We start from the raw sequence: 23209 nt of genomic DNA, 5'->3' as shown, positions 1-23209 counted from the left end.
TCTCCAGCCAGGATAAAGTCCCTGGCCAAAGCCAGACTTCCTTGTGAAAGGTCCTTAGTTATATGCTTCAGTTCTAGAACAAAGTTCCGACTCCTATACCGTCAAGAGAATGCTGTTTCTTATATGTAATTAATGCTGATTGTTTTAATGTGCAATGCTTGCCTTCCTTTCTCCAGCCTTTATAGTGGGCACAGATGTAAATCTGTCAACCATGCTGGAGAACAAGATGCTGGCCTGTCAAGTCGAATAAGGAAAAGCCTTCATTTCAGCTAGTAAGCTAGAAACGTGTTAACTTGAACATGTAGACGTGAAGTGACATTTAAGCAATGTTCTATCAGAAAGCAAACTCTCACTGCACTGGTCAGTTGTAATAGAGACAGAGCCTCTTTCAGACAGTCGTCTACAGGGCACCTCCATTGGTTAAACTGATGCCAACGAATGCAGATCATATGCCCTGAAATTAGATAAACATCTTATCATGGACTTGTCGGAAGTTGTACGGTGAATTTTTCTTAGGAATGTCACATGACAGGTTCAGTGAACTGTCACGGTGTGTCATGCAGATGGTTATGTCAACTACGACAGACATGTTTGAAATTCAACCGTTTGTCAGGTTTATCACTGGATGGTTTATTATTACCAGCAAATGTATCATAAGAGCTGTTGACAATTTCCTGAATGAAATGTGTTTGATAATATTGTTTCTTTCCTATGCCTTCAAGCCAAGAAAATGTCTTTTCCTCAGGCAGGTAAAATCGTTCCGTTCCTGGAAGTGCGGTGCTCAGTCAGTGCCTTGTTGGTTTTAGAGGAAGTGATTTAAGTAGTTGGGTCTACTTGTGGTAGCTTTTGCTGCATATGTCCATCCAGTTTAGCACTGGACAGACCCAGATCCAGGCTTTTAGATAGGATTTTGAAACAGGACGTCCAAAGCCCTGCTCCCATCCCTGCACCGCTCCTCAGAGTGGTTTGCTGCACGGCACTGGGGAGCTGGCTTTGAAAAGAAAAAAACGACGCCAAAATAGTAAAATAGTTCACTGATAAAAAAAGCTATTAGTTAGTTTTGTAAACACTTGTTTAAAGTTTGCAACTTAGCTGTGTTTCCTCCTGTCATATGTCACTGTTGCCATTAGACATCCCATCAATCACAGTGTGCTTCTATGCTGTGTATGTTGCGACTCGCAAGATGTGGATAACCGCGAGATTACGCCACTAAACAAAATGGCGGTCGCGATGGCCAAGCTGCGGAAGCAAAAGGGTCGAGAAACCAGTGTAATGACACTTCGAGTAGGGCATTATACAGGCACTAATAACTAGACTTTTAGGGCGTCTTGCTGAGAAAGACTGGGCGTCCATTTTTTCCATGTTTTGCAGTTCAGGACATCCCCAGGCCACCTTCATTTGAAGTTTGGATGCATGTGATTTGACAGTAAATCCATTTGAGTAGTATCTAGTTTGGATTATATGATATGGTCAGTGGTGTTTTCTTTGAGCAGCATATTGTTGGTAAGAAGAAAAACTAGCCTACGTGTGTCTTGCATGTGATGCTGCTGAAATGTCATAAGGCAGAACTGACTGAAGTGCAGCTGCTCTGTTGGTGCTTCCCTCACTTCCCTTCCAGGAATAAAGGTGTGGATTTCTCCCAGACTAAAATTGTACATGTGCTCAGTTTGTTTGGAGGTTTTCTCAAGTTACCTGACAGTCACTTTACGTCAATGCCTTTTTTTTTAAATAAATGACTGATTACTATTACGGTTGATTCATTTCTGTCTTCTCTATCAGACTGAATCACGGGATTCAGTCACGGCTGTAGTTTCCCAATTTGATGACTCATGCTGAATGACATGTGGCTGTTCAAGTTTAGACTTTCCTGTTTCTTTGTTTCTAATTAACGTGAAGAGCGCAGCAAGCTGCATTGAGTGGTGTTGTTGTGAAGAAAAGCTTGTTTAATATTCTACCTTCAGCTTGGCCCAGTTTGCTTCAAACTTCCCTTCTAGAACAAATGCTGCCCTTTTTGTCATTTAAAAACATGACAAGAAGTTACCAGGTCTGTGGTTTTCTCTTGTGGCCATTGAACAGCTATTTTACACTGCTTTAACAATGAAAGTCAGACTTTCAGCCTTGAATATACCAGGATACTTCCCACATAAACATGACACTTCTTTGATCGTGACATTTCTATACTTCATCATACTTTGTCTTCTCTCCACGGTTTCATTCAGCGCGATGAATGACACAAGAAGCGCTTGGTTTAGCCACCTCTGGCGCAGGGCTATTGTGCACAGTTGTTGTTATGCACTTATCCACTTCCAAATCAACATTGGTTTTCGGAACATCGCCGACAAGCGGCTATCACTGCTGTTGCTGGCTGACTATGCCTCCCAGAGTAGCTTCCCTGTGCAATTTTCCCTATACACACATCCCTCTTCAACACAAAACAATTCATCAGGCATAGGGTCAAATGCTGCAATGTTCCCTGTCTTGATAGTTATTTAAAATTTCTTAGTCAGTGTGGTAAAGTCAGAGGTTAAACATGGGGTCAACCACGTGCCAGTGCCCAGGCTCAGTTAAAACATGTAACCTAAAGGCATATCTTTGTCTCTTCCACCAAGTTCTGGACTGCGTCACTCATCCTTTTGTTTTTTTTCCCTTTCTGATTTCTCTGAACATGAATGTGAATTTATATCTTCAACAAATGCAGATGAATGAGAACTGGATTCCATTGGTGGCATCTTAAAATATCTTCAGGAACTGAAGCTGAAAACTCTCGGTTTTTGTCATTTTTTTAATAGAATGCACCAAGTCCACCGCTTCCAAGCAAGCAGTTTATTTCAAATGCTTTGGTTGTTTTTCTGTCTGCGCCTTCTGAGCTTGAAGTGGACACTGTTGCAGTGGCCTTGTCCAATCCTGCAGTTAACTTATATCAGCAACAAACCAAGAGTTTAAGACTTGTAGTTCTTTATTATATGTGAACATAGCAAACAGCTCAATGAGATCAGGGAGTTGAATACTCTAACTTCCAGAAGACCTGGGTGGAATCCCTTTGTGCCGACTGAGCTTTATACAAATATCTAAAGAACTTGAGCGTTATTTGGATTAGTTTTAGTGTGAATTTGCTTAAACTGCACTCAAAGAAATAAGCCAAAAAGTAGATTTTTTTTCTGGAGAAAGCTAAGTAATACTTTTATGAGGAAACACTTGTATTTACTCACAGTGCAGTCATTTCATAAGTAATTCTGCTTTTGCCATGCTGCCTGATTTGAGCTAGAATTGCTGCATGAGTTGATTTACATGAAGACAAATGTTTCTCAGTGAAAAATAAAAAGACTGGAGGGTTTATTTTACTACTCATGTGTTTCTACGTCAGAGTTTACTCATCACCGCCGCAGACAGACAGACACGTCCAGATCTGCATTTGTGGTGGACTCATCATTTGTGTGTGGAGTTCACCAGTGCGATGCCACTTGCTCTGTGCTGCTGCCAGAAAAATTCCCGACTGTCATCTGGCTTGATTTCAAATCGTTTCGCTCGTCTCCCAGCTCCTCACCATCTTTTTTTAATCGTGACACTCTCACACGTTTGTAGAGCGGCACTCAGTCACTCATGAAGACAGTCACTGTGGTTGGAATGTGTGTTGTGGATACAACGTGGCCCAGGCTGGTCCTGCTCTATTCACCAGCAAATCCCCTATGCTTTTAGGATTTGCTTTTTTTTTCATACCAGTTTGCCAAACTCAGCCATAAGAATCTCTCACTGGCATGTCATGTTTTCCCAAGAGCAGGAATGTCAGATAATGTGCTTGAGTCAGCCAGTCATAATTAACATTCAAGTGTCAAAGCTGTCTCTGTCATTGTTCTGGTCTTGTGTTTCATCTAATAGTTTATCCATTTCACGAAAGTCTATCAAAAAATTGATTGGCACAACCATAGTAGATCAGTTTAAAAGATGTAGCACTCATGCCAATCCTGTGGGTGGCAGTGCATCTCTCTGTATCTTCTTTAAAACAAAGAAGAAGGCACCCTGATCATTAAGGTTGTGCTCTGTAACCTGCAGACTGTGTTCTGTCAGTTTTATTTTGAAGTTTAATTGTTGGTGTGTTGCTTGAGTGAGGATCAGAGAATGTGCTCCGAGATGTTACTGTTTTGTGTCGGTGTTGTCATAATTAACTGAAAGTGATAAAAGTGTGAGCGGCTACAAGGGTGAATCAAGATGCCGTGTGATACTGGTATATACGTTTTTTTCCTTTTCTTGGATATGGTCAGCGCGGGGAGTGGTTGCCTACGCTAAAAAGAGCTTGTGCCATCCCCAAAACAATAGTGGTTTAAATAATTTTCGTAATAATGGCGGGGTTTGTGACATATTTTAAACTCCTAAAAAAAAGAAAATCCTGAAGGAAAAGTAACATTTGGCTCCATCACATAAATGTGCTAAATTCATCTTTACATAATTTTACAGAAACGTATTTAATGTGTATGTATTTTAATTTTGGATTCTTGTGATGTCTCCCTGGTTCTAACATGTTTTCCTCTGACTCTTCTCCAGGCCTCCCCTGCCCGAGAGCTCCATGGAGAAGATGAAGCGCTTCAAGCGGCGCCTCTCGCAGACGCTGCGAGGCAGCCACACCATCGACGAGTCGCTCTCTGAGCTGGCCGAGCAGATGACCATTGAGGAGAATGGCTTGAAGGACAGCGGTAAGATTGATACCCTGTTGCTCAGATTCAGTCGTGATGCTTGAAGATGTGCATGTTTGGTAACCACCGTGTTATTTCTAAATTATTATTAATGTACACATGGCCAGAACACGCCATCTTTTGCATACTTATGCAGTGCGTGGTCGCAACTGAATTTTCATATCTCATATTTCTGTTCCAGTGCTGTCTGTTTTGTCACCTGTCGGAAGATCTGTGTTTCGTAATCATTATATAATGGCACCATGAATAAGATGAGAGCGACAGCCAAGTATACAGTATTAACACAATACTATGCGGAGGAAGTAGAGCTCCTGAGGGGGTGTGGACACGTTTTGGGAAATCATTTTCTGTCGAGACTCAATTGAAGCTTTTTAGAAAACATAATTATCACCAGAAGTTCACTAAACCCGCTTTAACATACTTCTGTATTTGAGTCAGGCCCACTCCGTCTTTCAGCAGCACATTTAACTGATGCGTTTATAAAATGGGATTGAGTTGCTCAATTTTATTGGAGTGCAGTTTCATTGCATCTTCTATCCAAATCCAAGGCTTATCTTCCATTAACCCACATAACTGAACTGAAATGGTCGACGTATGCTTCATCAAATTTGTGCCATCGGGATTGTTTGTGTCCACTTTGATCAGCACAGCAAGGTTTCCAATGAGCTCTTTTGTGGAAGAACATTTTTGAGCAAATAATGATGTCATTGTTTGAGGTAAACATCACACAGCAGATACCAGGTTGTACCAACTCCAACAGGGAGGAGAGGGTGGATGAAAATGTCTTTCCTGAAAACTGCTTGTAATTACCTCTGCGAAACATGCGTCTCATGGAAGTCTGGTTCATACCTAAAGAGGGGACCGGTGTAAGCTCCCTAATAGGCTTTCAGTGCACACATGACACTCAGTCTCACACCTATGTTGTTTCACAGATGACTGTTTTGTAGGCTCTCTGCAAGTTGAAAGTTGTCTGTGCATCTAGAGTATTTTCTGACTCTGATCAGTTGGTCTAATGCACAAATACTGTGTGTATTGGTTTTGACTAAGTGTCTTCTATATTCACACTTGCGGTTCATGTGGTCATGCTCTCCAGTGGGAAGTACAGATCAGGACCAGTCCTCAGAGGCAACATACATTTCTATCGGAACAATTTTTGCAAGACAACATTTGTTCTACATGACACTTTCTCTCAGCATGGACAGCGATTCGCTCTCTAGTTACTTGCTCTTTCTTGGTTTCTCAGGAGATATTGACCTCTTGCAACACCCCATATAGAAATACATAGTCATTGAGAGGTAGGAAGTGTGCTAAATAATCTGTAATAATGTGGAAATTAGTTGGATTGTTTGTGATGAGTTTTACACTCATTCATTCCAGTGGAACATTGTTTGTTTGAACTAACCTGTGATACCCACTAGAGTGCATGTCATGCATCTTCGCATATGTGTAAGCTTGTAAATGTGATGAGTTTGTGTTGAACAAACAATTGTAATGATATTTAATATTTTAAAATAAAATGGCGCTTGGAGATTGTTTTTTTTTTTTCACTTTTAGAGTGACATTTTTTTCCCCATTCAATCAAAGTATGATCTTATTCTACTTTCCTGCTCACAACACAATAAAAGCTCTGTCAGGTGACCATGCTTAGTCATCACACATCGTCTGTGCAGATGAAAAATGTAATTACTATCTGCAGGTTTCCGTCAGCTCCATCTCGATGAAAGTGTCATTCATTCCCGCAGACATATCTGTGAAATCTTGCAGCTACATTCTCTCACATTTATATATTGAATTGCTTCGCGAATTTGTGTCGTGGGGAAGGGCAAGACCTTCAAAGCGTTTATAAAATAAAATGTGTGACAGAGCAGCATATCTGCCAGATAAAGCCAAAGAATGTGTAAGAGCGCACACTGTCACCCTGTTGCCATGGTGTACACGGCCCAGAGGAGCTCATGATTTTCCATATTTCCTGGGAGACTAGGAGGACTTGGTGAAACAAGGACCACATTTGTTCATTGCCCCAGTTTTAGCACCCTCAGCTGTTCACTCATCCAACCCTTCCAAAACAGTCCGACACGTTCTGTGTCCAAAAGAATATTTGTCCACTTTTATTCCATCAGTCAGATCATTTAAGTCCCTGCTGCCTCCATCTGTGAGCTGACTGGACTGTGCAGAGATTTTTGTGTAGTGATTAGCTTCAGGTTTGGCCCGAGTGTTCTGTTCTGGCCGAGACAGGACACAGGCTCATGTTGGTGAGTGTGTGTGAGAGAGAGAGAGAGAAAGAGAGAGGTCGGTGAGGGGGTTTTAGCAGCTGTGGTAACAGTAAATCGTGTAGAAAGGAGACAGAATGGAGTAGCCAGATGAGATGCGATCTGAACTCTGTGATTGGGGAAAGCGTTGTGCTCCTGATCTTATTATGTAACGCTCATAACCGAGGCCAGTGGCAGCAGTCACTGCGGAGATAAGAGAGGGGATGCATCACTTCACAGATATTGCATATTGTGTGTGGGCGTATTTATGTTTCATCTCCAATCCAGGAAGTGCATCCATTCATTCGAGAACAGAAGTTGACACCAGCAACTTCTGATTGAAGACCCGAAAAGCAACTTGAAGGCTTCGAAATGTGGACATCTGTTGGCCAACTTATGTAATAGAATTTTTTCGCCACTAAATACTGAACACTTTTCTCCGAACCGGCAATGAAAAGGCGACTGCGGTCTTGTGAGATTATTCAAGTCCGACTTACAAGAGGCACGGAGAAATGTAATGACCCTGGAAATTGGAAGTCGTTCAAATACCAAAAGCTGTTGTGGGTGTTTTTTTTTATTTATTTTTAGATTGTGACATAACATGGAGTGGCCGCAGTTGTCATGTTTGTGTAATTAAGAGATGATGAAGTTGCTGTCACCATGGTGTTCATCTCCAAAGTTGTTTTAGCTCCACCAGCATTTATGACTTGAATTTTATTTTAGGATTTCTCTTTTTCTCGTGCTCATTTTAATAATTGAACTTGTTAAAGATGTATCTTCAGTATTGTCATATTCCTTTATGCAGCATAACATATTCCTTATTTTACTTTTGTGTCATAAATAATCTCTTGCTACTTTCCTATTAAAATGTGTTTGTGATTCAAGCAGGAGAGCTGTAAAATTTGCAGATTGGAAATTGTATATTGTTTGTCTATGTCCCTGAAACAAAAGTATGTTTGCAAATTCAATTTAAGCCGAGCTGTGAATTGTGCTTATTTCTATGATTTTACAGTGAGGTTTGCACAGGTGAGAGATGACATTTTGACAGTGGTGGGTGGAGCATGAACGCTAGATATATCGAGATAAATGCGAAAGTGAGTTTGTGCCATTTATTTTGAGTACTTGTATCAGCACTAGCATCTTCACACCTCTTTGCTTCTTCTTTTGGCTTTTTGCATAAGTTTGCAACAACAAGATGGTGTCCCCCGCTTGAACCAGTCTTGCGTTCGCCTTAGTCCTCACTATCATCTTGATGTGTACACATCCCAGAATCTCATTGATTCTTTCTGTTCTTTTCCGTGATATCTCCGCTGGCAACAATATCACCGTTTTAAAAGTTGTCAAGTTGTTAATGTATCTTAATTATTTAACAGGTCCATGCTGAATAAAACAAATACCCCAGTGTTTGAGCAGCATAGAGGCATTTTCCCCGCTATGTCTCTGAGGAGAACACTGATATTTACCGTATGTGCAGTAAAGCAAACTGGTAAAAAGGCTGGTAAATGCATCTGCACATGGGCAAATATCTGCTACATAGGGTCGCAGAATCATAATTTTTGGTAGCAAATGAAATGTGTTTTTTTTTCAGTTTAGTCAAAACTACCTTAACTGAAGTAAAAAGAAAACAATTAGCAAGTAGTCTCAATGCTTCATTGAAACCTTTACTGATGTCTTTAGAGTTCCATTATTTCAAACTTAGAAGTAACAAATGGACGTGGTCTATTTTAAAGCAGTTCCACTTTATTATGCAATTACTGTCTGAGATAAACTGCACTGAAGATCAAAGGCACTCAGGCGAAAGTGAGAGGCCCTGATTTGTGGCTACATTCTCTTTATGACTCCAGACCTGTTTATAGTGTTGTTTTGTGGATCATTTAGTGAAAGAATAAATGCGACTGTGCAACTCTTGCATAAAGCTTTAAAAAAAGAGAGTTATCAGAGATTAGCGTTTGTGGTGCCCCATTATCTGTCGCAGCTGTTAATGTATATATGTCTCTGTAAAAATGAAATCCGGTTACATAACCAAACATGATTAATCTGTGTAGTCTGTGCATTCTGCTGATGTGTAGATGCTGGATGACGATGACTCCAGCGTGTACTTTATATTCTCATGGTAAATGTCGTCAATCATTTGTCAGATTTTGTACATAGGGTTTAATCTGGATATCATAAGCATCGTCTTTTTACTTAGGCAAAGTTGAATCGTCTCATTTTATTCGTCAAAATAAGTTTGTGTTTTTTGTTTCTTCAGAGCCTATCGTGAGGAATGGACGTCCACCGTCAGCTCACAGCGTCCACTCATTCCTCCACCAGTACACGGGTTCCTTCAAAAAGCCTCCTCTGCGACGACCACAGAGCGTTATTGGTGGAGGATTGGGATCATTGATGGTCATGCCTCGCAATGGCAGCCGCCTCGGTAAGATACACACGTAACATTTAAATGATACGATCCATTGTTCTCTTCCCAGATTACTGCAACTGACATTACTTAAACAGATATTTTGTGCTGTCACTTATTGCTTGCCCTTACCACAACTACACTGAATATATGTGAGACGTGGAGTGTGCACAGAAGTATACCAAATCCTCCCTAAGTGAGCGTATGATCATTGTTTTAATACTTGAAATTTCATAGCCATCTTGGTGAAATATCGGCAGGGTCACTAGTAGAATGACTCATAACAAAATTTGGGTTTTATACCTTTTTGAGTCATTCTGCTGCTCAAACATTTTGAGGATTTTACTACCAAAGATGAGTTCAAATATTTGGGGTCAGTCATCCAGAGTAATAGACAAATATTGAGAAAGATGAAGAATCGAATGCAGGCAGGGTGGAGAAAACTGTCAGTGGTGATCTCTCACACTTGCAGCGAGTGAGAAGATGATGCGCAGTGAAACCTGTCATGATGTATGGTTTATAGCAGGTGTTCTTATCCATTTTGATCTCAGGACCCATCCTTTACTCAACAGAGGCCAGGGGCCCATTTGAATATTACTAGTGAGTGGGTAATGTCACTCCAGATATGATTTGTATTATGTGACTTTATCTACGTACCGTTTTACACTCCTAAACCTTGTCAAATGACATGAAACCGTCATTAAGATATTCATCATTTGAACTTAACACGGCAGCAGGACAAGAAATAAAGTCGTGTTTATCAAATTTGCTGAAGGGAAAAAAGAGATGTCTACTGATGAGGAAAAACTGGACATGTGATGAATAAAATTATGGGGTTAAAATTAATTTAAAACAGACGCAAATGTTCTTGACTAGCTCTGTAAGCTATGTGAGTAAACCAAGTGGAAATATCAGATGGCAGAAAACACAACAAGCAACATAGTTTGGTTTTGTGTGTTTGTTTTTTTTTTTATGGAAGAATCAGGAAACTAACACCATAACTAAACAGGAACACTTCCTGTGGGACTATAGTTTGCACATGGAGCTCGGATGTTATGTATTTTGCATTTATATGAATGATTCCTTTTTGTATATGCGTGTTTTTTTTTTTTTGTCAAGCTTCATAAAGACCTTCCAAGTGCAGGTGCGCATTATTCTAATGTGACTTATATTTTGATGCCATTCCAACACAAGTTTTACCTCGTCTCTGCAACGGTTAAAAGGATGCAAATTAAATCAAACTGTACTGGAAAAAGGGCGCCTCACAACAAGACAAGCCTCCATTTGCCATACACCATAGTCAGGACTGTATTCATTGTGCTTTGCAGACGTCATGTGCGGCTGATGCATTTCCTTTGATAAATTATTGATAAGTCAATATAAGTCTGTCATGTTTTCTCATACTGCCTTCTTTCGCTGCCACTTATTTTTGTTTCTTCGGATCTAGACATTGTCCACGAGAACATGAAGATGGGGTCAGATGGTGAGAGTGACCAGGCTTCTGGAACGTCGTCAGATGAGGTGCAGTCGCCCACAGGAGTCTGTCTGAGGAACCGAGGGAACAGACGCATCTCTGCAGAGGTGAGCCGCCTCCAGCATTCTGCCGATGTTCTCTCCTCTATTTATGTTTCAACTGAATTACTTAGTGACCGCTTCTAAGAGTGTTTTATGGTTCAAACTAATGTTCGTTATTACACATAAACTGAAGCTGCTCATTCTTTTGCTGTTAGGATACTCTGATTAAATGAGCTCGCTGGCTGTGGAATTTCTCAGGTAGCTTTGTTTGCTGTTCAGTTAGGTGCAGCAGCTCGGTGTAGGTGTGTTGATGAAGTGTGTCCTGAACACAGGCACACACGCTCTTGCGAGTCCTCAACTGCCCACACAATATCAACAGGACAAACACATATACACGCTGCGATGTCCTTCAGAACACACTTTAAAAGCTGTTTTGAGAAAGGTTCCATGCTGTCATCCTCCCACTTATCACCCTTTTTCAGTTGTGGGATGCAGTTATGTAATGCACTGTAAATACAATATGGTGAAAAGATGGTAAAATATTCAATACCAACATCCGAACTGGTGGAAAATGTTGTCTTCTATTTGAAGTGTTGCTGTTTTCCTAATAAAATAGCATGGCAGAATGGGGGCTTCACCATGGTGAGTGTCAATGTGATGCTTACATAATGCCATAAAGGCAAAGCAGAGGTTGGAGATGATTATTTTGAGATGGTAGAAGCTCTGCCTCTCCTCTCAAAGCAGAAGGTAAAAATGCAACCACATACTAGAGAATTCCTATATTCCTCACCTTTTTGTGGCAGTGGTCTGACATTGGTGACATCATACTCTTTTCACTATGATTAATTGTTGCAAGGAAATGAAGTGTTCTTAACAGATGTCTCACTGTTCGATGTGAGGAAGCTGCTCCGGTAGCTACTTGCAGCTTGGGAGTTTGTTGGTAGCTAGAAGAGGTTGCTGGTGATTGTGTGCGGGTCACTGAACACTGCACATTAAATCATGAGCCAAACATTTGAAAATAAAATGAGATAAAACATGTTACTTTGCAAAATCTATGACAATATCAGCCACCAAGACCTTTCATTCTGTGTTTCCTTAGGCTAGGTCACACAGTTATCAGTTGAGCATAGTGAGTGTCATCGCAAAATAAAGCACTATGTGTCTCTTAATTATTTATTTTCTTTGTTTATTAATTTTTATTTCAAATTAAAGTAACTCTGTACTTTGCCTTCCTTGACAACAAATCCACGTCAGTCCATCTTAATGGCTGCTAATGGGATTTAAGGATGTTCACTAAGTCCAGCTAACTACCTAGTTTCAGGCCCAGGGGGAGAGTGAAAGTGACTTTGTTTCCTGCTTGCAGGAATCATTTTCTTCAGATTGTGTTGGCTTTGTCATGTGTTTACGATGATCACGGCTGTTGTAAAAAAAATCCTTAAATTCAATGGTTTTTACTTAGTGAGTTATACTCTCCTTTGAGCAATTTAAATTTTTACTCTATAAAATTGTTGAGTTCATGATAATAGGGATCGACCATATAAGGTCGTCGTGTCTGCTGATAGTGAGTCAAGCCCTTTGACATTAAATTGCCCGTGTGTGAACTTGCCTCTGCGTGTTCCCAACACATTGTTGAGCACACCAGGGGAAAATTCTCAACATGAAGCTAAGCTGCTTACTCCACTTGGGGCTTCAGACATGACACATCACCTCTTGCTGAGTATCAGTGGTGTGGAAGTGCCACTCATCCGTCTCCTTCCTTACACTAGTTAGAGCGGGGACGACAACGGATTTATTGTTTGTGTCCACTCGGCAAAGGCTCCTCTGTTGATGAAGTCAGATTTTGAAGATCCTTCTGTCACCTTTGAATGCCAGTCACGCTGAAAGGAGCGACAAGAATGAGTGAGGAAATCCCTCTTTTGGTGGTCAGGTACCGGATTGTCTTTCTCTGACTGCAGTGGAAGCCACTGCTGTTTTGGAATTACATCACATGGATTAGTGTAATACGCTCCAGATGGGCTTCTGTTCTAACAGATCAGGACATGTTGATTGGACAACAGTAGGGGGAGGGGCTCAAAGGTCAAAGGATTGATGGCATCACTTTCTGCAGGGAGAAAAAAAAAATCATCTATCTGGAATCTCCAAACAATAACAATGGGATGTTTGCCAAAACAGATTAAGTCTAAACAGCCAGATGCACTTTATGAGGCTGTAATTGAGCTAAAGCTTGACCTACCATTACATTGTTTAAAAAAATACTTTAAACTTGACTCAAAGGCCTTTAAACAAGTCTGAATTAGCTAGATTTGTTATTTAATTTCTCCGCCATTATGTTTTAGACGGCATTCAGAAGAACTTGAGAAGCTGTTGACGGATTTGGATGAAACCTGTGAACAAGGAACGAATGATTATGTTTTGGGAGTGAGCCAGATCACCGTCTGGATCCTGGAATTAAAAAAATAAAAAGATTCTTCAACATTGGGTAATAAGACCATTTTCGGATTCAAATGTTTACATCAGTGATCATATGACACATTGCGATATATTGCAATACTGTTTCAAAATTATATTATATCGTAATTTGATCCATCATTTTTAGGTGGAAAATCAGACAATGCAATGCAATATCAAATACATGAAAACTAGTTTATTGTCATGACATTATGAGTTAAATTTCGCACTCCAACAATGAATCTCTCCCTTGATTGACAGTATAACTCCAGCGTACAACAAGAAAATGTTAGTAGTTTACATGTCACAAAGCAACATATCTAAGTATCTGTGTATTAAATTATATATGGCCAACTTAAAAACATTTAGACAATATCACAGAATCAATTATTGTGTTGTCAAGTTTCACAATATTTGCGTGGATCAATATTTTCTATCACCCCTACTTAATTAATCACTTAGTTTTACACTTTCAAGTTCCCAAAAGGAAGCTAGATGAACGCATCGGTGGTGACTTACAGATCAAAAACTGGTTACTGGTAACATTTTCTTTCTGTTGAGATTTCACAATTCAAGAACACTATTGTGTTCAGCTGCAGGATGAAGAAAGCAGCCGTGTATTGTCTTGCTGTGCAGTTACTCGCCGGATCACTTTTACAAAGTCGAGTGCGAAAGCTGAGCAGCTCACTCTTTCGTCTAGTCAATTGTTGAGTGGTGTTTATTGTGATCATGAAAGCTACCCTGCCTTCTAAAAATACTCGCAAAAGGATCTAAAGCTTCTATTTTTGCCACATACTGTCATTTCCAACTGATCGGTCCTCTTGATGTTGAGCGGTAGCTTCACTGAATGTGCTCATATAAAGCTGTGTATTGAATTTAAAATCCCCATTAAACCTGCCTCGAACAGTAAGACAAGTTCTTTTTATGATTCTTTTGCTTGTTTTGCTCTGAAGTTTGCTTGAGAATGGTACCACAGCGCTGAAGGGGAGTGGGCCACCTGAAACACCAGTCAGGCACAGTGCTTCATAATTTCCTCTTTCCCAAGTTCACTTTGACAATATCTTTCATTCCTCTGGTGAAGTGTTCTGTGAAAGCTTCACCTGAAGTAATAATAACTTCCTCCCAGACTGAAATGAAGTAGTGGAGTACATCCTGTTACAGCAGCTGTATTTGTCGTTCCAGTGACACTTTTGAAACTTAGTTTATTGAACAGCAAAATAGCAAAAATAATTTAAAAACAAGTTAACACTGTCACTTAATGTGTTATTTGTTTCATCGTTTATAAATAAAAAACAAATATCAAATTAAACAACAAGCGTGTTTCTCTTTGAAATCTTTTGAGGATACAATTTGTGATGACAAAAATTGAAATTTAAAGTATTGGTCAGGATTCATGCTAAGACGACAAGGATTGTTGTTTTTATTTCCTGTTCCTGATTGAATGGGGTCATCGTTTAAATTCACCTTCTTAAGTAAATTGTTATGGAACAGAAATTGCACTTCACTTTTGGATTTAAGTTCGATCCTTCGATGCCTCCACTATTACGTATAGAGAAAGTTGATTTGCTCAGATGAAGAAAACAAGAAGTTCCTTTGTGTGGTAAGTTTCACATGATGACTAACTTCCTGTTTGGTGAAGTGCACACTTTTCTGAATATCGTTCTGGCCTTCCATAACTGAATCAGTGTTGTGTGTGAGTGAGCGAGAGCCCGAAGGGTTAACTGACGTGTCCACCAGCAACTGGACCTGGTCACACATTCATCGCCGATCTTCATGTCTATGACCGCTGGAGGTTCAAAGTTTCCTTTCGTGCTCGTGCACCAGGAGGAGGGGGCAAAGGGGATGTGGGGTCATCCTGTGCTCCTGTAGAAGGGTCGGAAGCAGATTGAAATGGGCCGAGAGGATTAACAATAATCTAACAAATAGAGGAAATGAGTGATGCGAAGAATCCCGACATTGTTTGTGGAGTGGTTGTAATTTTTATGTAACAAGTTATTAGGATCATGCTTATGTACTTTGTTGCTGGGCGAAGCACTGTACAGCCAAGTCCTTAAAGAGCCTCCTTTGTTAGATGCAGTCCTGCCGCTGTGCATGCACTAATAAACACTAGCTCCTCTGTTGACCCGCGGGGCCCAAGGCAGCCCTCCTAGTGTTGGCTTTTTCTGCTTCCTGCATATTTATTCACATTTCCTGCCATTGCATTGTCAATCTGTGGTATTTAGTTTAACCTACTTAGCGCACTGATGGGTTACGCCTGGTTTTCCTGGTTAACACCATTAAATCTTCTGTCCTGCTTCTGTCTTTTGCTGTGCATTTTCCAGGACCTGAACAAGCGGCTCTCCCTGCCCGCTGACATCCGGATACCAGACGGTTACCTGGAGAAGTTGCAGCTGAGCAGCCCGCCCTTCGACCAGCCGCTGAGCCGACGCTCCCGCAGAGCATCCCTGGTGAGCCGGGGTGTGGATTAGAGTACATGGAGTTCACTGGCACTCACGATGAAGTCTTGATGTCACTCCTTTTACAAACACCTTCTCAATTGGCGCTTGAAGTGTCTCATTAAATGACCAAACATATGACTTATGTTGTGTGACTATATAAAAATGTTAATGTGCTTTGGAGATAATATATGTAACACTTAGCTGGTGTTAGTAAACCAAAAAAATCAGCATTGCTGAAATTCGCTATAACTGTTGATGTTGTTCGATTTAATGACTTTACTTAGTGTTAAATTTTGCAAGTGTAGATGGAATCCTTAAATTATTTACATGATTTATCATTATTTATTATCTTCAACTCTTTGATCTTTGAATGGGGCCTTTCAAATGAAACAACTTTAACTTGTGAACCTGTTAGATAAAAAGTCAGTTGTTGCTATATTAAACATGCATGCAATTGTGAAGGCATATATTACAGTGACATGTAAGTGGAGGTGGAATGTGAACCTTGATATTCTCCACCTGTGGGCGGTTAACCGACTACACATTCAGGTTGGCACAAACAACAGCCATATAATTTAGATTATGACCGGAAACATGGCCAGTGTGATGGATGAATGAATGAATCTTTATTTCAAGCTCCTCTTTTCGGTTGACATGAAACACAATTTCCATTTATGTTACTTACATGCCATTGTTTAATACATTGCCTATGTTACATTGCATGTACTATATAGAAGTGTGAAAAAAAATATCAATGCTGTGCTGTGATACAGCCGATATAATATAGATATGGTATCGCTTTATATCTTTCTCTTTTAAATAGAAATTTCTCAGTTGGAAGTAAAGTACGACCAGCGCACCTCCACTACTATCTATATGCCACTCATGAGCTACTCCACTATATGTCACAGTGGCAGTCAGGGTACACAGGTGAAGAGAGGGAAGATTTATTTGTTTTCTTAACTGTGTAGACTATCACAGTATAGTGCTGTATCATGCTATTATTGCATTAGTACCCATGTATTGTACTGAGGTTCCTCGCATTACCCTCTTCCAATTCACATAGGATGTTCTTTCTAACATTTTAGCCATAATGCAGAGCTGATAAGCTCCTGAATCGTAAGCATTTGTGTTTCAGTTGTATGTGAAAGCAAAAGTGAGAGAACACTGTCTCATGCTTCCTTCATATGGCATGTGTTCACGTCGCACCTCTGCCGTCCTTCAGCAGCCGGCTCTCTAATTACATGATGCATGTTCAAGTGTGTCCTTCAGAGTTCGCACTGTGAAAGACTGCACAGCTCCTCTGCAGAGAGCGCTGCGACTGGCCATTGTCTCGCAGGCTCCAGATGTTGGATGTTGCACTATTCTGCTGTCTGCTCAGGATTAGCTTAATAAATATGCACCTTGCCCTCAGAGGTCGACATACGTACATCTTGTTTGTGTTCATGTCTTCCTGATATACTTCTTTTGTTATGGGACCCCTCTCAGCATTCACATCTGCAAAATACTAATACTACTTGGTTATTACAAAATAGTGCAATCCAATTGGAGTTGTAACGTCGATCGTCTCTCAATGGCCTCATACTTTCCACAGTAATTCTTCCACGGCACTATGAAAAATGCTGACGGCGCTGGCTGAATGTGGGAATGTTGCCAAAGTTAAAAAGCTCTGAGCAGAAGTTGATGCCAGAGGGTTATTACTTGACAGTCAAACAAGTTTTTTAAACATTGTGCAGGTGCCGAGGAGTTCAAATTCCTTAAGACCGCTCTTTGAAATGTCGATTGGTACTTACAGGGATCTCAGGCTTCTCGAGCACGTCTCATATAGCATTAGATGCAAACCAGAAAACGATGATCTGACGGATGACAAGCTTATAACAGTGAGCATATATCTGCGGAGAATCTTCCCTCCTTCGCCCATGAACAAACACAAGAGCCAGAAGCTGATCGTCACTTGTCAAAAGACATTATATGTAATAGTTGCTGGGGTTATTTGCCGCTCCCCCTCTTGCTTTCATCCTGTCATAAGGATTTGCCATGGTGGGCGTTTGCCTGTCATTGCCAGTAACAACATAGCTTTCATTAATGCCCCCTTCTTTTTCTGTTTCTCCTGTAGTCTGAGATTGGATTTGGAAAGCTGGAGACCTACATCAAACTGGATAAACTGGGGGAGGTATGTGTGTCACGACCTTGAGTGTGTCTCAGGTGCTGCTGTTCCCAGAGCGAAAAACAGCAGACCGCAGCAGCAGATGCACCTCTGATACCTGTTCTCCCTGCTATCCAGGGCACGTATGCAACAGTTTTCAAGGGGAGGAGTAAGCTGACGGACAACCTTGTGGCGCTAAAGGAGATCCGATTGGAGCACGAGGAGGGGGCACCATGCACGGCAATTCGAGAAGGTACATGGCACCCACATACACGGGGGGTCTTTAGTAAACTTTGAGCTAGCTGTCCAGCAGAGGGCCGCATTATATTCTGGGGCTGTTGTGAGGGCCCGTCAAACCACAAGACAGAAGAAAGAATATGGGAGATATTGGGGAAAATGTGAATAACATAAAATATGGAGAAAAAACAGACTACAAATACAGCTTTCAAAGCGTTTGATCACATGTTGAGGTATATGAGTATATCCATAATTTCTAAACATTTTTCAGGATGCTCATTGTAAATCAATAAATATCTGAAGATTATTTGGGACAGTAGCACCCATGAAAATAACATTGTAAGGTACATTCTTACAAAGTAATTACATTTTTCCCATTTGTTTTGAGGAAGTCTTGACTTCTCAAAAATATACAATCAGGAGGTAGAGAAAACAAAGTAAAAAGAGACCAAAAATATCATCCTGAAACCTTCACTAGTTATATTTAGAATTGACTTAGGAATGACTGGTATGAAATGGCAATTCTTGTTAGGAACATTTCAAGATGATGACTTTCATAGTTTCACTCTGACTGCATGAGGGCTGCATGATTGCAGGCAACGGTCAGCGTGTGGCCCGCGGCCCTTGGTTAGGATTGTGCATTTCTGATCCAACAAATGAGATGTCTGTGATTTCAATAAGAAGTTCATGTCTGGCCTCAGGCTCATAGAGGCAACCACTTCGGCAACAACGCTGTCTAAGTCATGTTAAATGCCCATGGTTCATGTCTTGAAGGGACACTTGGACATATATATTTCCTTGTGTATGAAACTTGGGAGGCAGAAACTGATCTTCTCTGTTCCTTGTTTCTCTGTGATCATCTGGTCGGTGACTGGAGACACAAATATTATTGGTTTCAAAGGAGCCAGGCAGACTTCAGTGATGAAAGCTTTCTGGCAGCATGTACTATGTGCTAATGTACTAATGCATGTACTAATTTCATGTCAAGAATCCTTGCCAGCTCAGTGCCATTTGTAGTTCTGGTATTCCCCAGGAAGCCCATGCAGTGTGTAAGGGATGAGCCGTTACCTCTCCGTCACCCTGTCTGTCCACAAGTCTAGTCCTCTCATGTCTATGAGCTCCGGCGTTTTCAACAATTATTCATTTTCATCTCCCCTCAACAGTCTCGTTACTGAAGGACCTGAAGCATGCCAACATCGTGACGCTCCACGACATCGTCCACACCGAGAAGTCGCTCACACTGGTCTTCGAATATCTGGTGAGGACAGACGCAAACATTTACTCGACCGCTCGCACAAGTCGCCAGCGAGTCGGCGAGATGAACACCTGTGGTTGACAGAGTCCCGCCATAGATACCACTAACTCACGTGATCCGTCTCTGCTCCAGGACAAAGATCTAAAGCAGTACATGGACGACTGTGGAAACATCCTGAGCATGCAGAATGTCAAGGTGAGTTTGGGAAGCGACTGTCACCCTCTGCTACTGCGACCCCTGGTGGTGGAGTACAGGCATTGTCTAGTCTCCTTGCTCAGCTGGCTGGGATTGATTTCTGCTCATGATATGATTCATTGAACTCACCAGCGTCCCATTTCCCTCCTCAGATCTTTCTGTTCCAAATCCTGCGAGGTTTAGCCTACTGTCACAGACGGAAAGTTCTCCACCGAGACTTGAAGCCACAGAATCTGCTCATCAACGAAAGAGGGGAGCTCAAGTTGGCCGACTTTGGTAAAGATTTTTTTTTTAACTCATGATTAGGATCCTCAAATGCACATGCTGTTCAAGGTCGTGGCAGTTGCCACCTGCAGTGTGATCCAGAGAACTTCAGAAACGGCCGATGGAGTGAGACGTGCACAGAAATCTGCACAGAAGTCTGAAGTTGAGTCCTACGAGCAAGAAAAGTCTGTGAGCTGCAGTTCTCTGGTTCATGCAGGTTCACTGAAGCTCTTCCAGTGGGATAGTGGCGCTTGCGCCGTTGTGGTTTAGGAGATTTAAATATCCGAGTCCAACCCATCCAGACCGCAGTGGACCATCTTCTAATGGCAGTTCCCACCATGAGAAAACTACTTTCTGAAGCGTGACCGCTGGGCTCTATAAGCTTTACAGTTACTGGAGCTCAGTCCAACAGAATCTTTTGGATGTGGTTGGACAGGCAGATGTTCAGCCAACAACCCAGCAGCAACTGTCTGAGGAAAGTTCTGTGTGCGCCGATGAGTTCTGGAACTCACAACTGAGTGCTAGTAGAGAGAACCTAGCATTTTGTTTCATGAAACTGTTGTTCTATGGTGTTTTTTTCATCTAATGTTCCGTCTACCTCCTCTGTAGGTCTGGCAAGAGCCAAGTCTGTGCCCACTAAAACATACTCCAACGAGGTTGTGACGCTCTGGTACCGGCCGCCAGACGTGCTGCTGGGCTCCTCAGAGTACTCCACGCAGATAGACATGTGGTGAGTGAGCACCTGTGCTGGTTCATCTCAATACCTCCACATGCTGCGTATCGTACTGGTGTTTGGATTCTGTCAGTGTTTTAGCTTCATCATGTCAACACTTCGAATTTAAATGTACATTTTTTAAAGGTTTCTGACTAGAGACAAAGTTGGGAGGACGGCCATGTTAGGTTAACATGGATGAGACTGACCTGCTGTGGCAACAGCTGATAGTAAATGCCAAAAGACAAAAAATAAATAGCCAACATATGAAGTTTTTATTCATAATACACCTGTGGATTTTGCTGCAGGAAGGGTTTTATTGAGATAAAACATGTAGCCTTTTAATATTTAATTCATTTCTTAACACATGCTATATAAACAGCCTGGAATGTTGGTATGAGTCGCCCTCCATGACAGTTCTTTGGGTTCTGGGTCTTCAGAGTTTTTTCTCAGCTGCTTGATGTGTCACAAATAAGTTAAAACAGCAGGGTTTGCTTTGCCTCTCGGCTGCTTCAGTTTCCACGGCGGCTCGTCGTGTCTCATCGATTTGAGCCTCGTCCACTGAGCGTGTCACATGACGCGAGCAGACAGGTGTTGTAATCTGCACCGCAGAGGCCGAGATTTAGGGCACGTCTGCTGATGATCAAGCTGTTGATGAATTCCACCGCGGAGCCGTCCTCTTCAGCCGATTGAACTGGGACGCCCCCCGCTGCTATTTTAAAAATTGATTTCCACGCAAGCCTTGGGTTTTTCTTGTCGCGCTGCCGCTGTGGATCCATCTGAAATCTTTATCCCAGATGATGTCATCTATAGACCGGCCCAAAATAATATCCCCAAATACCAATAGTCAGCGGCAGTTTTTCCAAACGCTATTTCAACTGCCAATCATTCCTTCTTTTTCTAAACTCCGCCCACTTTTCAAATCGAGCTGGACTACATAAAACAACAGCCTCCTCGTGCAGTTACACAGTGTGTGTTTGTTGACAGTAGGTGTTGGCAGAGGAGCGGTTGGAAGATGAGCAAAGATCAGTGGAAGTAAAACTAGCTTTTCCATTATTATGTAAAATACACAAACACATTCATACGCAGGACTCATCAGAGAGAGACTTCAAAGACAGGAAGACAGATTTCCTTTAGAACTGGTCTGACAAGGTGGTGGATTAGCAAGTCAGCCGCAAGCCTGTTATGAAGCAATGGGTTTGGAGAAACAAGTGAAGTACCTCTTACAGATGGGTGAGCAGCTCAGACACTGTGTGGGACTGGGGGACTTGGCACATGCTGGAGAAACGTTCCTCAGACATGTTAGAGCAGAAGATATATTCTATTCCTTTATTAGAGAAAGGTTGCATTGAGCAACAGGAGAGAATTGTTTGTGAAAGAATGTCTGACGATTGAGGCCCAGCAGAACACGGGTGACCCAAAGAGACACGATCCCTCCCTCTTGTGTCCCCCACAGGGGAGTGGGCTGCATCTTCTACGAGATGTCGGCTGGCAGGCCCCTGTTTCCGGGCTCAACGGTGGAGGACGAGCTGCACCTCATCTTCAGGCTGCTGGGTGAGTGCTGCCCCCTGCTGACGGGATCTTTCAACATGATCCTTTAATCGCATTAATCCCAGCATGCGGCTGCTATGGCAGCAGGCACAACATTCCCAGCTGCCTGGGCTGACGCAGAGCTCTAACCGGGTCGACTCCTGTGCCCTCCGCAGGCACGCCCACAGAAGACAGCTGGCCCGGGATCTCCTCCATAGACGAGTTCAAGTCCTACAAGTTCCCCAAGTACAAGACGCAGCCTCTGATCAACCACGCGCCCAGGTACTCGGCCACGGCCTCGCTGTCGCCTCGCTGCTTCCTGATGTTGACACGTGACTGTCCCGCCTCTTTTGTTAGCCCACTCATCATTGGAGATGGGACTGAGCAAATGTATCTCAGCCGACTCAGGTACACCCGAGTCCCACATTCGGGGCTTGTTTAGCTAGGAGTCGTGTTCTCTCTGTCACTTCCTGTTAGGAAATCCTGTGGAATAGTTGACTCCGCTTCCTTCCTCACGCTCGCCGGCATCTGTGCCCCCCGCCACCTTCACTGACCTCCCCCTCATCTCCTCCTCAACCCCCTCCCTCTTCTCTTCCTTCTCAGGTTGGACACGGATGGCATCGACCTGCTGATGTCATTCCTCAGAGTGAGTGTCCATATCAAAGTCCAGCGTGGTGTGTGGCGGCTTGAGCTCGGACCACCTGACCTCCTGTTTCTGACTTCCAGTACGAATCCAAAAAGAGGATCTCAGCGGACGAGGCCATGAGGCAGCCATACTTCAGGAGTCTGGGGCCCCGGGTGCACACGCTGCCAGAGAGTGAGTACTGCTGAGTCGGCACGCTTGGCCGCTCACAAGTGAAAAGATCAATCGCTACTTGGTGGAGGTTCAAATCCCACATTCTCCTGGCAATGAGTGGATTCCGCTGCCGTCACTGAGTCTGCTCTGTGTCGTTGGCAGACATATCCATATTCACACTGAAGGAGGTCCAACTTCAGAGAGACCCTGGTTACCGGAATTCATCGTATCCGGAGTCGGGTAAGGAAACAGAACCCACCAGCGCTGAGGTGCAGGAGCTCTTGTGGGGACCAGCAGGACACCTTCAGGAGGCAGAAATACACATGCAATGTATACGG

The 23209-nt window shown here is 42.3% G+C and overlaps 1 protein-coding gene across 2 annotated transcripts in view; it reads left to right on the top strand.

Moving 5' to 3' along the window:
* Positions 1-23209, top strand: part of LOC128770423 (cyclin-dependent kinase 17-like) — a 33689-nt gene that overhangs the window by 8527 nt on the left and 1953 nt on the right. Inside the window, exons 2-17 of one of the 2 annotated variants that reach the window (XM_053884852.1) lie at positions 4540-4688; positions 9189-9353; positions 10783-10916; positions 15620-15745; positions 17853-17909; positions 18021-18135; positions 19283-19377; positions 19507-19569; positions 19722-19845; positions 20443-20563; positions 22002-22099; positions 22252-22357; positions 22433-22483; positions 22679-22721; positions 22802-22892; positions 23034-23111. In XM_053884852.1, the coding sequence (XP_053740827.1) occupies positions 4562-4688; positions 9189-9353; positions 10783-10916; positions 15620-15745; positions 17853-17909; positions 18021-18135; positions 19283-19377; positions 19507-19569; positions 19722-19845; positions 20443-20563; positions 22002-22099; positions 22252-22357; positions 22433-22483; positions 22679-22721; positions 22802-22892; positions 23034-23111 (1594 nt within the window). In that variant the 5' untranslated portion in view covers positions 4540-4561. The remainder of the gene's footprint in view (positions 1-4539; positions 4689-9188; positions 9354-10782; positions 10917-15619; positions 15746-17852; positions 17910-18020; positions 18136-19282; positions 19378-19506; positions 19570-19721; positions 19846-20442; positions 20564-22001; positions 22100-22251; positions 22358-22432; positions 22484-22678; positions 22722-22801; positions 22893-23033; positions 23112-23209) is intronic. The other variant, XM_053884853.1, reaches the window with a different exon arrangement.

Source organism: Synchiropus splendidus, chromosome 14, assembly GCF_027744825.2.
Source record: "Synchiropus splendidus isolate RoL2022-P1 chromosome 14, RoL_Sspl_1.0, whole genome shotgun sequence".
In the NCBI taxonomy this organism is placed as follows: domain Eukaryota; kingdom Metazoa; phylum Chordata; class Actinopteri; order Syngnathiformes; family Callionymidae; genus Synchiropus; species Synchiropus splendidus.
The sequence above is the reverse complement of the archived record's forward strand: the minus strand, read 5'-3'. Positions and strand labels throughout refer to the sequence as shown.